The sequence below is a fragment of the Thamnophis elegans genome, chromosome 6, assembly GCF_009769535.1.
Source record: "Thamnophis elegans isolate rThaEle1 chromosome 6, rThaEle1.pri, whole genome shotgun sequence".
Classification (NCBI taxonomy): Eukaryota; Metazoa; Chordata; class Lepidosauria; order Squamata; family Colubridae; genus Thamnophis; species Thamnophis elegans.
In genome coordinates, this window is record NC_045546.1 from 62,818,714 (window position 1) to 62,832,777 (window position 14,064).

Genomic DNA, 14,064 nt, shown 5'->3' on the forward strand with positions numbered 1-14,064 from the left:
CCTCTTAACTTGAGTATTTCTCTTCATCCCATTCCTTTTCTGTGGATTTCTTGATCTTTCTAGATAAATGTTGATTATTAAAAGCCATATAATAAAGTTTAGAGATATGAAGGGAGGGGTAGATTGAGATTTTATTTCTATCTTTTTTTTAATTTCTAATACTGGGAACTCAAAGGGAAAAAGGTCTTCCAAAGAATGTATCGTTACTCACATAGCACTTGTCTGCAGTTGCTTAAATTAAATGAGACTTCTCCTGGGATTGTGCTGCAGAGCAATGCAGGGGGAAAAAAGACCCAGCTGCTTTAAGAAATTGATGGCTGATGCTGCATCAGCAAATTTTAACTTTCCAAAGCATCTTTCCTCTTTCAAATGCAAAGCTCTACATCATCAACTTAAAAATAACTTCAGATGTTAAAAATAAATTACTTAGTTGGATGGTGCTGTGGTCTGGATTTGAAAAGGAAGAAAAGAGGTTGGAGCCTATTTCTGGCACTCTCATAGGGTCTGTTGAAAATGTATACAAAAAGCTTGAGCCTTCTCCAGGAGCTGGAAACACTTTTTAAACTTTGGCATTTTTCTGTCTTCTTTTCTATGTGATTTGTTGTTTATTTTTAAGTTTCTATATGAACATGGTGGCATGGTAGCATGATTAATTTTTTTGTATATCTTTCAGTGATAAATATTAATATTGGTGTGAGGACAGCAGCAGCTCTTCTAGATCAGTTTTACGAAAAACGAAGGTTGCTTATTATATCCACTCCTACTGCATCCAATTACTTTTACAGAATGCAGCTGGGAATATTGCAGGTAAAGAAAATTTTATTATACATAAATGAAATTTAATTCTACTCCCAAATTAATATAGATGGACAGTGTCTTTAATAGTATTTTCTCTGGACTACTGCAACGTGCTCTACATGGGGCAGCCCTTGAAGAGCATTCGGCGACTCCAGCTGGTCCAGAATGCAGCCGCGCGAGCGATCGTGGGTGCACCTCGGTTCACCCACATAACACCTATCCTCCGCGAGCTGCACTGGCTGCCTATTGGTCTCTGGATACGCTTCAAGGCGCTAGTCGTCACTTATAAAGCCCTTCATGGTATTGGACCTGGGTACTTGAGAGACCGCCTGCTGCCAATTACCTCCTCTAGACCGATTAGATCCCACAGATTAGGCCTCCTCCGAATTCCATCCGCCGGCCAGTGTCGACTGGCGACTACCCGGAGGAGAGCCTTCTCTGTGGCCTCTCTGACCCTCTGGAACGAACTCCCCATGGAGATTCGAACCCTCACCACCCTCCAGACCTTCCACAAAGCCCTTAAAACCTGGCTATTCTGACAAGCCTGGGGCTAAAAAGCTTCTACCCCCTTCTCGAATGGTATGACTCTTGTGTGTTTTAAATTATGTATTGTTGCGTGTCGTTTTAATTTTTGTCTGCATCCCTCTCCCTTGGTTGAGTTGTGAGCCGCCCTGAGTCCCCTTCGGGGGAAAAGGGTGGCATATAAATAAAATAAACATTCAAACATTCATTCAAACATTTTATTTAATACACGTTATGATAATCTGACCTACATACTCACAAAGGACTGATTGAATGAAATGAGTTCCAGTTCTTATTAAACAATGAAGGTGATTCTCATAATTTCCCTTTAAATTCACCCCCCTACTTTGCCACTACTCACTCTGTTCTAGAAAGTCTTTAATACATTCTAGATTGAATGGAACAGGAGCACAGGGGACACAGACAAATCAGCAAAATTGCTTCCTCTTTCCTAATTTCCTAATTGCTGCAGTAATTCAGCTTAGAGGATAATAGTCTTCTCCAGTTTGGAGTTATGCTTATTTTTTCCTCTTCAAAATGAGTCCAAATCGTTTTGGCAGGCATATAGATCCACACATATAAATCCCAATAAATAAATGCAGAATGAAATGAGCTCTTTGTTTTGGATATGGGCCAAAATGGTTCCAGGAAAAAAATGGTCTTAAAAGTGTATGGGATTAAATAGAATTTGGGTGTGAAAGTAAATTTATTGTCCATTTCATGTGTAACCCCACCTTTTTTTGATAAGCTTTCAGAAGTAAATAGTTTCCTAAGTGCTATTTCACAATTAAAGGTAAAGTTTCCGGGACGTCACTGTGCCTAGAGCAGGGTAAGGGATCTCCTCTAACCCCTAACTCTAATTTCTTCATGCAGGCTCATTTTGGAGCACTGCTGATCCTGAAGAGACCAGCAGATCAAAGGGGATATTCTACAGATGCCGGGGTGGTAAGGCGAATCCCCCGGCAGATAGGAGAAACCCCCCTAAACGGACAAAGAAATATCCTACCATCTGGTTAGGACTGAGCAATGGCGGCCGCATAGAAGGAAGAAACAGAAATAGAAGCAGGCGAATTCAGGTGCTTGTTATTATTGCCGACAATCCAGAGAGGAAAGCAACGCGAAACTGGCAAAGTGGGTGAGCTGAGAGAAGAAGGAGCCGGGAGAGAGGCTGTTTTTTACAGTTTAAGTTTGCCGAAAAGAAGCAGTGCAAAGAGGCTGAGTTAGAATGGACAGGAAGGGAAAGCCGCAACAACCTTAAGATCAGCCACAGTAAGAACGAAATCCCGACATGGACTTCAGGGGATAAAATTTGCTGGAAGGATTTGGAAGGTTTAAAGAAGTGACTGCATAATAGTCAGGTTGGCAAACAGAGTTTCCTTTTTTTCTGCTTACCAGCTCTTCTGCCGCTGGGTTGAATTTTTTAAGTATTTGATATTGATCTGACTGGGAGCTTGGAGCTGTGCCAGAGACAAGAAATAGAGGTCTGTCTTTTGCTTCGTGGACTCTAACACTGGCACCAGGGAGAGAGTGACTTAGAGAGACTAATTATTAGAACTGAATATTGAACAACCGACAATACTGAGAGATATTTATTGATATAAGAATAGGGTGTGATGTATAAATTTATATTTACTAATCAAATTAATCAAATAGAATACTACTAGTATTATTACATAGGACTGTTTAAGTATTGAAAGGTGGTACCAAGGAATGATAATTGTGGAATGAGTGCAGCAATGCCCCCCTCCTCAAATAAAAAAACAATGGAGAGTGCGTGGGGGTTGGAGAAAGGGGAAAAGATGGCAGAATCAGCGGGACCAGCACCTATAATGCAAAACATGCAATCGATGCTCCAGATGATACAGGAGACCTTGGCTATAAGCCAAGCAGAAACAAGGAAAAATCACGAAGAATTAAAAAATGAAATGGGAGAATTGAAAGGAACAATAAAAAATGTAGACAATAAAGTTGAAAAGATACAGAATGCCTTAACAATCAACGAACAGAAAATCCAATGTATGGAAGAAAAAATACAACAATCAGATCAGAAGATGGGAAAAATGGAAATAAAATATAGGGAACTTAATAAACAATTGGAATTGTCAATAATCCGACTTGAAAACGAAAAAGCAGCTTTCTACTTAAGATTTCAAAACATACCAGAAGAGAAGGAGGAAGATCTGAAAGAAAAAATGATAATTATCCTTACTGAATTTCTGCAAAAAACAGAACAGGAAATGAGAGAAAATATTGATGAGGTTTACAGGGTGAATACTAATTATGCAAGGAGATATAGGCTCCCGAGAGAAGTGCATGTAAGATTCGCTAAGAAAACTGCCAGAGATGAAGTGTACAAAAATACCAGAGAACAGACGATTATACTACAGGGAAAAGAGCTGACCACGCTTAAACAGATCCCACGGAGAATCTGGGAACAATGTAGGCAATACCAATTTTTAACAAACGAGTTGAATAAAAACAGAATAATGTACAGATGGCTAGTATCAGAAGGGGTTCTGGTATCCTGGCAAGGAAAAAGATATAAGATAGAGAATTTAGAAGAAGCACACAAATTCTATGAAGAACACTGTAATAGGGAAGGAAAACAAGGAAGCAAAGAGGAACTAGAATACAGAGGTCAAGTGGAAGAAACATCAGAAGACAGCGAAAGAAGCAGGAGAGAAGAACAGAGGCAAGAAAGAGAGAGAGCAGAGAAGGAAGGCGCGCGAGAGAAAAGTCAGATACAAACTAGAAGTAAAAGAAACAATTTCAGCTAAAGATGGATCAAGAAATAACAATTGTGTCGATAAACCTGAATGGACTGAATGCACCAAAAAAAGAGCCCAGATGTTTAATTAACTTAAGAAATTGAAAGTAGATATAGTCTGTATACAGGAAGTGCATATTAAAAGAGAACATAGGAATCTACTGGAAAACAAAAAACTAGGGAAATTATATACAGCATTGGCAGATTAAAAAAAAGTGGGATTGCAACATATATAAAGGAAGAAATAAACTCCAAAGAAGTTTACTCAGATGAAGAAGGCAGAATGCTAATGATTGAACTAGAGACAACAGAAAAAACGATATTATTAATAGTCATATATGCACCGAACCAGAAACAAGAGGAATTTTATAGGAAATTACATAACAAAATAAATGAATTAGAACATGAAAACATTTGCTTAATTGGTGACTACAATGCAATAGTAGATAAAAAACTGAACTATGAAAGCAAAAAGAAAAAAAATACATTACCCAAATCCTTTTTTGAGATGGCAAAGGAATATAAATTACAGAATATAAGAGCCAAGGTGGCGCAGTGGTTAAATGCAGCACTGCAGGCTACTGCTAGATCAGCAGGTCAGCGGTTCAAATCTCACCGGCTCAGGGTTGACTCAGCCTTCCATCCTTCCGAGGTGGGTAAAATGAGGACCCAGATTGTTGGGGGCAATATGCTGACTCTCTGTAAACCGCTTAGAGAGGCCTGAAAGGCCTATGAAGCGGTATATAAGTCTACTGCTATTTGGAGAGAAAGACACAAAGCAAGAAAGCAATATACTTTTTATTCAAGCCCCCATCAATCTCTCTCAAGAATTGACATGGTTTGGATCTCACCCAGGCTGTGTAATCAAATAGATGAAATCGAAATAGAACCAAATGAGTGGGCAGATCATAACCCAATAAAAATAAGATGGAAAGGTCAAAAAAGAAGAAAAAGATGGATGGTGAATTCAAGTATTGTAAAAGAGAAAGAATACACTGAAATGCTAGAGAAAGAATTAAAAATGTTCTTTAAAATAAATAAAAAAGAAGACACCTCAATTCAAAATCTATGGGACACCATGAAAGCATACACAAGAGGCTTTACGATAGCCTATATGACGAGAAAAAGGAGAAAGCAAAAAGAACAACAAGAAGGCGTGTGAAAAGAACATAGAGAAGTGGAAGAAGAACTACAGAAAGATCCAAAGAATAAAACTAAAAAGGAAAAAATAGAGGTGATAAAACATAAGATCAATTTAATAACTCAAAAGGAATTAGCACAGAAAATCAAAACGGTCAGACAGAACTACTTCGAACATGCCAACAAACCAGAACGATGGCTGGCATATAGACTGAAGAACGAAAGAGAAAAAAGGATGATATATCAATTAAAGGATGACGAGGGAAGAACTCGCTTCAAAGCGGAAGAAAAGAAGAATATTATTCACAAATATTTCACAAAACTATTTGCACAAGAATATATGGAAGAAGCTAAAGTAAAACAATATTTAAATCCAGAAAAGATAACCCCAATTTCAAAAGAACAAAGGGAGGCGATAGATAGACCCATAACGTTAAGCGAAGTGGAATCAGTCCTGAAGAATCAAAATAATAATAAAACACCAGGACCAGATGGAATACCGGTGGAACTATACAAATATAACAAAATAATATGGGAGGAGCTAGGAGTGGAAATGTTTAATGAGGTTTTAGGAAAAGCCAAGATACCCGATTCATGGACTGAAGCAATAATATCCTTAATCCCAAAAGAGGAAACCGATTTACAAGAAATTCAAATTACAGACCAATCTCATTATTAAACTCCGATTACAAAATATTTGCAGCAATTATGGCAGAAAAAATTAAACAGGTCTTAAATGAATGAATACATCCAGACCAAAATGGTTTTTTACCCCATAGACACATGAAAAATAACATGAGAGTTATTCTAGACATAATAGAGTACTATGAGGCCCACCCAGAAAAGCAAATGGTACTGGTTTTCCTTGATGCACAAAAAGCATTCAATAATGTAATTTGGAATATTTATAGCAATACTATTGGATGAGATGAAATTCGGAGAAAAATTTACAAAAATGATAGAAAGATTTTATAGTACCCAGTCAGCCAAAGTTCTGATGAACGGAGATCTAACAGAAAAGATTGAAATAAAAAAAGGAGTCAGACAGGGATGCCCCCTCTCTCCTCTACTATTTATACTGACCTTGGAAACTTTATTAAATGAAATTCGGAATGACCAGGGAATAAAAGGCTTATGACTCAAAAATGAAGAATATAAAGTCCAAGCCTATGCTGATGACTTAGTATTTGCCTTAGAGGACCCATTAGAATCTAGTTTGGAATTAATTCAAAAATTAGTAGAATATGGTGAAGTGGCAGGACTAAAGATTAATAAGGACAAAAAATAATAATAACTAAGAATATGACAAAAAAGCAAGAAGAGGAACCGGAAGCAGCAACCGGATTGCAGTTAAGTAAGAAAGTAAAATATTTGGGAATCTGGTTGTCAGCAAAATGTTCCACAATCAAAGAGGATAATTACAATAAATTAGTGATACAAATAAAGAAAGATTTAGAAAATTGGAAGAATATTCAATTATCACTTATGGGACGTATAGCAACAATTAAAACGAATATCTTACCAAGAATACTTTTCCTGTTTCAAACCGCTCCTATTAATCCAGGTAAAAAATTATTTCAAGATTTAAAGAAATTAACTACCAGATTTATTTGGCAGGGACGCAAACCAAGGATCAAATTAAAGTCAATGCAAGACAGCAAGGAGAGGGGAGGCTTAGCGCTACCAAATTGGGATCTATACGCAACTGTAGTAACAATGACAATGATGAAGGATTGGATAGAGTTAAGGAATAAAAGAATTCTGATCTTAGAAGGCCATGACCTCCAGGCAGGCTGGCATAATTTCTTATGGGATGACAAACATAAAATGCATAAATACTTTCAAAATCATATAATTAGAAGAACTTTACTGCAACAATGGCTCAAAATAAAAAAAATCCACTATGAGAAAACCCCAGAATGGCTATCACCAACAGAAAGAACGTCACACCCAAATTTTACAGATTGGAACAAAATCCTAAAATACAGAGATCTAAATGACAGACAGGGAAATTTAAAAACAATTGAAGAATTGGCAGATCAGAATATGAAAGTGGTTTGTCTAACTTACCTCCAAATTAAAACCAAATACAATAAAGATATATGGTATTGAAATAGAACCACACAAATTGGATAAAATTATTCAAAGTCCGGACAGAAAGATGATAGGGAAAATATACAAATTCCTCTTGAAGTATCAAATGGAAGAGGAAATTGTAAAAGAACCAATGATAAAATGGGCCCAGAACTTTGGCTATAACATTGAACTAGACAAATGGGAAAAATTGTGGGGAATAAATTTAAGAATGACACTATCAATCCCATACAAGGAAAACCAGTACAAAATGCTTTATAGATGGCATCTGGCACCATCAAGGTTGGCCAAAATTTCGACTTCTGGGGGAGGAGCCTGTCGCCGACGGGAGCTCAACGGAGCTCCTCTCAGAGTTCTGGTCTGTATATCTTATAAGATCTATAGATATCTCCCCTTTCTGGCAGAAAGGGGCAGGGAGAAGGTCAGTCGTTAGGATCTCTTTGTAATTCACAGCTTTTTTTTCCGCTGTGAACGGAGAAGAGGTTCAACAATAGCTGAGCTTTTACTCCAGCCAGTTCTTCTCAGCTGCTTTTTTTTTGCAGCGCTAGGCAGGTTGCCCCCCTCCCCCTCAGGACAAAGCTAAGCTATTTAAAAATTAATCCGAATCCGAGCGGGGACCATTCCTGAGAAATCTCTTCTATTATTATTCAAAATACCAGCTTCAATTTTGTAAAAGGCTTCTTTGTCTAGCTGCGTCACAAGATGGCGATCTTATAGTTTTTGCGTTTGATGTGATGTACTCAATCAGCCCTACTCTCCTGAAGACTTCTCCGTATCAACTGTTAAAAGATTACAAATAGTATCACATTTAAAACTGAGGGGAGCAGAGACTTTGTTTGTTGGCTTGTTTGATTGCTCGTTTTTTAACTTTTTTATTTTTTTGGAATGGCTCCCAAATCGAAGCAGAAGCGCTTCCTTAATAACACATCTCAAGAAATTGCTATAAAGTCGCTGCCCTTGCCTCCTACGCCCTCTACTGGAGATTTGTTAACGCAAGAATTTCTTCTCGAAACCCTTAACAATTTCAGACAGGAAATCAATCAACTTATATCGGATTTATATGATAAATTTGATGCTAAAATTGCTCAAACAAAGGAGGATATGATCGGAATTATGACAGTTATGACAGACTATATTGCCGGAATGGAGGATAAATTGGAACTTTTGGAAGAAACCAACTCTAATTTGACATCCAAAATTCAAACGTTACAATAGGAAATTGAAAATGCTCAAAAACAACTTGTCATGATAAATTATAATAAGACTGCGTTTGCAATAAGAGTTAGAGGACTGCGTGAAAAGGAACAGGAGAATTTGAAACAGACCTTCTTTGAGGCTCTTAGTCGTTCAGTGGGAAGTCCGGGACTTAACTTTGATTGGCAGATTCAAAAAATTTACCGCCAGAACTCGTGTGTAGCAAAACAGCGACAGCTTCCGAGGGATATAATTATATATTTCACTACAAGGGAATCCAGAAATGTGATAATACAGAAGCTTTACAATAAGAGGCTGAGAATTGATGGACAGGACTTGATTGTTTTTAAAGAAATACCATCTCAAATATTAAGAGCAAGGAGAGACTACACTTTCTTAACTGAAGAACTCAGAAATTCTCAGATACCATATAAATGGGAAGTCCCAGCTGGCATTACAGTCACATTTGAGAATCAAAAACATCGTCTTAATTCTGTTTGTGAAGCCCGAGATTTTTATTACAAGATTCTGAAGGCGGGACTTCCTGATTCATCCGGACTTGGAGAGGGAGAAGGAGAAGACAAGCAGCGGGACACGTGGCTACAAGGCGGAGGGCGTTGCTTTCCTCTTCCGGAAGGGCAGAAGAGTAAAGAATAAAGATTCAGCGATGCTTTTAAAATACTTTTCAAATTTTTAGTTCGAATAAAATTTCATGATTCCTGTCTGGTATAAAATGGCAAAGTTGTATATCGATGATGAGACATGGAGGCTGAAAGAAGCGCTGCTGATTTTGGACATATATTGTATATAAGATTTGTTTGAACTCTAATTTAAATTGCGCATGAATTATCTTTCCAGGCAAGGAGAGCGGAGATCGTGATTTTCTTGAGTTGTGGTTTGGGACGAACGGAGTTGGGAGGTGCGGGGGAGATGGAAGGGTAGCGAAAGTTCAATTAGATTACTCGGAGTCAGAATGTAAGCTGATTTTTGTATGAATTGCTATTTGAATATAAGGTTAAGAAAGATTAGTCGGAGAGTCTCCAGGAAGGTGGAGTAAATATGAGAGGAGCAATGGATGAGGATAAAATATATATGTGGACACGGGTAAAGGCAGGGTGGAAGGTATAAAATTTATATGTGGATGTGGGTAAGGGCAGGATGGGAGGTGTTGGAAATGAAAAATGAAAGAAGTACTTGAGTTTAATGGCTTTATAGAAAGGTTTGGATAAAAAAGAGATAAATTAAAGGTTTGAATATATAGATAAAGTAATGAGGCCCTTAGTTGGAGAATTCCATTTGACTAACTTACCTGGTTCCAATATAGTTTGAAATCCTGCAAGTAATAAAATAACTGAAATTAGGAATGAGGTACATTGTTTAAGATTTAAAGATGATGGGAAGCTGTGTTAATGTAGTGGGTTTATTGATTTTTCCTGTTTTTCCTTTTTTGTGTGTGCGTCTTGTTTTTCTTTTTATTTTTTTATTTTTTACTATTTCTCTTTTTTTGTTTTTCCTTTATCTTTTATCTTTTAACTTTAAAGTTAGTTGGTTTTAATATACCCCAGTGCTTGATAAAGAATTATGCCGGGTATGGGACCTGGGAAGTCGTAAGGGGTTAGGGAGGGGGGACTATAGGGGGGAGGGGGGAGGGTGGAAATACAGTTTCAATTCTCAGAACAATAAGAATGCACTTGTATACTGTTGCTCTCTTTTCTTTTTTTTTCTTTTTCTCTTTTTTTTTCTCTTTTTTTATTTTTCTTAATTTTAGTGTAAAATATAAACTGAATAGATTAATGAATTGTAGAGATACACCAAAGTGAGGAATAGAGGGAAATAAGAGGGAGAAGTAAAGAGGGAGTGAGAGGGGAATGTAAGGAGGGTGAGATGGAGGGAAGGGGAGATGTCTGAGGGGGAAGGGAAGTAGAAGAGGGGAATGTTGGAGGGGAGAAATGAAAGTTGGAGGGGGAGAAGAAAGGGTGTATGGGGGATTGAAGTGTTATGTTGGTTTTTTATGGTGGATTTTTTTTGTTATGCACAGTATATAAGTGATTGTATAAAATGAAAATGAAAAATGAAATAAAACAGTTTTAAAGAAAAAAAAAAGGTTGGCCAAAATTTCAACAAATACCTCTCCAAATTGCTGGAAATGTGATTTGGTACATGGCACATATTATCATTTATGGTGGACTTGTGAAGAGGCAAAAAAATTCTGGAAAAGGATCAAAAATTGGTTGGAAGAAATAACAAAGGTTAAGTTAGATTGGAAACCTGAACTCTTTCTACTAGGAATTATACCGATGAAATACAAAAAAGAAATACAATATCTAATATAACATATACTTACAGCAGCAAGGATCGCTTTCGCCCAGAAGTGGAAAAATAAACTAACCCCAAATGAAGATGAAATAATAAGAAAAATTATGGACTGTACCGAAATGGATAAATTAACGAAAGAAATACAGGGGAAAGAAGAATCAGAATTTTATCGGATATGGGATAATTGGTATAGTTGGATGGAGCAAAGGAATAAAATGAAAAAATAGAATAACACTCAAAAATAATAATTATGAATAAAACATGGGGGCCAAGATTTGTGAATTCAAATCAGGATGATAGCTGGAAAATAGACTGTAGAATCCTAAAGAAAAAAAGGAAAGGATATGAAACAAAGTTGGGTGTGTGGAAATACCATCCCCAAGAAAACATGAACTGGGATCTGAAAGAGACACCTATAACAATAGAAAAAGAAAGGAAGGGAAGAAGGAAGGAAAGGAGGGGAGGAAGGAAGTAGAGAATGGAGGGACGAAGGAAAAGAAAGGAGTGGAGGGTAGAAGAGAGAGGAAGAGAAGGAGAGAAAGTAGGAGAAGAAGAAGAAGTGTGGTGGAGAGGTAAGGGAAGAAGAAAGAGCTAAGGGAAGGTGCTTAGAGGGGAAAGAAAAAGAAGAAGAGGAGGGAGGAAGAGAAAGAAAGAGAAGGAGAAGAAGGTAGGAAGGAGAAGAAAAAGGGTAGGAGTAGGGAAGAGGTAAGGGAAGGAAGAAGGTGATGGAGACGAGGAAGGAATGAAGTAGAGAAGGAAGGGAGGGAGAAAAGAAAAGAAAGAGAAAACAAGGTGGTGTCTTAGCAAGTGCGAAGGATAGTAAACAAAGCATTTTAAACTATACCTTATAACCTTCCAAATGGGATAATAATAATATAAGAATGGCAAAGAAAAAGAATAATTATGTGAATGTATATCTATAATCTGTATGTAAGAGAACAAATGACAGTAAAAATATATAGCATAATATAGGTAAATAATATTTGGTCATAAGTAGCTAAGTTTAAATAAATAAAGAAATGGATAACGAATAAGGAGATTATGAATGAAAGATAGAAATGTATAGTAGGGAAAACACTAACTGCAAAGAAACCGATTCAGAACTGCTGTATGATATACAATGGAACTTATTGTTCCTATGTTGTTTTTAAGTTATGTGTTTGTTTTTGTTGATGTGCTTATATGTTTTTTTAAAAATTATCACAAAAAAAAGGTAAAGTTTCCCCTCGCACATATATGATAGTTGTTCCTGACTCTAGGGGGTGGTGCTCATCTCAGTTTCAAAGCTGAAGAACCAGCGCTGTCCGAAGACATCTCTGTGGATGTGGTCATGTGGCTGGCATGACTAAACCAGTGGTGGGTTGCTAATTTTTTTACTAATTTTTTATTACTACTGGTTTGGGCGCTCTCCGCAGTGCTCTTGCGCATGGCGCTTTTGCACATACACAGAAGCTTCCGGGAGGGTGGGCAGAGCCTCCTGCTACTGCTACTACCAGCCAAACGTATCTGGGCCAAACCAGCAGCAACCAACCTCTGAGCTAAATGCCAAAGGCTCATGGAACTCTGCTACCTTCCCACCAAAGGCGGTTCCTATTTTTTCTTCTTGCATTTTTACATACTTTCGAACTGCTAGGTTGGCAGAAGCTGGGACAAGTAAAAGGAGCTCACTGCTAGGGATTCGAACCGCCGAACTGCTTACCTTTCTGATTGACAAGCTTAGCATCTTAGCCACCGCGTCCCTATATTTCACAATTAAACATGTTTAATAAAATTACTCTATTAATGTTGCCTGTGTCCAATTATATTTGTACAGGTTAAGGAAGATAATTTAGATGGAAATAGGCAAGAACTACAAAAAGGACTGAAGTATTTTTTAATCTAAAGCAACAAGATAGCATTTGGAAGGGATTGAGGCAGATGCCTCACTTATACTGGAGTATAAGATGAGGGAGGGGGTACAGCACAATCAGACTTGCAAGATTGTTATTATAGCCATAAAAAGAGTTTTAGCCTTCCTGTGAAATTGACTTCCTGATCTGGTTTACTTGGTGTGACTGATGACAAGGACATAAATGATTGTCTGCAGGGCCTCTTATGAATGGCAATTAGATAGGTTTGTGCAAAAGCCTTCTTGACCTCAGCTACCACCTGCTCTTTGAGCAGAGCTGTGAATCCAGGATGATCTCAGATTGTGGTTCAGTCTTGACCAGAGATTTACAACTTCATCCAAGACCAAAGATTAAAACTCCTCAGATGAAGGAGGCTCAAATAATCATAGCCATTTGGTTTTGCCATGATTCAACCTGAGCCTGTTCCTCCCTATCCAGACCCAAACAACCTCAATTCATTGCATCAGAACATTGCCATCAATATCGGGAAGGCCCAGGGTAATCATCTGCATATTGATGACACTGGACCCCAAATGGATGAATGCCCCCCCCCCCAGCTGTTTCATATAGAGCAGTGGTTCTCAACCTGCGGGTCAGGACCCCTTTGGGGGTCGAACAACCCTTTCACATGGGTTGCCTAGAGACCATTGGAAAACACATATTTTTTTAAAAAAAATACGGAAAACAAAAAATAATTTTATGGTTGGGGTCACCACAACCTGAGGAACTGTATTAAAACGTTGCAGCATTAGGAAGGTTGAGACCCACTGATATAGAGGTTAAATAGGCAGAGTGAGAATGTTGAGTCCTGAGGTACTTTACAAGGGAGAGGCAATGAACCAACCACAGAGGGAGGAGAGCCATTGCAACAGTGCCCTTCCAAATCTTTGCAGCAGTCCAGAAGGATGGTTAATGGTATCAAAAAATCACTAGGATATCAAGGACTACAAGGATGGTTGCACCATCTCACTCTCAGCTCAGACACACAAAAAAAGAAGAAGGTATCATTGCCATTAATTGGTTGGTCATATAAAGTTTTGCAAATACAATAATCCCACATTAAAGATGATCACAAAAAACATTGTATATATGCTTTTCATAATTAAACCAATTGATTATCCTCCTATTTTACACAGCCAGCACAATGTGGTTTAGCTCTCCGGCATGTTACAGTGATTGAATTGGTTGGGGTTTATCCAGCACAACTGGGAAGAATAGGATTAAGACTGATGCCTCCTGCCTTGGCTGTACAACTCAGGTAAACTATATAGACTCTATTTTTTTTTTCAATTAAAGTTTTTCATTTTTTCATTTTCATAACATATAAATCACATGTATACTATT

The 14,064-nt window shown here is 37.7% G+C and overlaps 1 protein-coding gene across 1 annotated transcript in view; it reads left to right on the top strand.

Moving 5' to 3' along the window:
* SRPX (sushi repeat containing protein X-linked) overlaps window positions 1-14,064 on the top strand; it is a 169,652-nt gene that overhangs the window by 150,930 nt on the left and 4,658 nt on the right. The window contains 2 exon segments of the mRNA XM_032219173.1: window positions 674-807; window positions 13,857-13,978. Coding sequence (XP_032075064.1) covers window positions 674-807; window positions 13,857-13,978 — 256 coding nt within the window.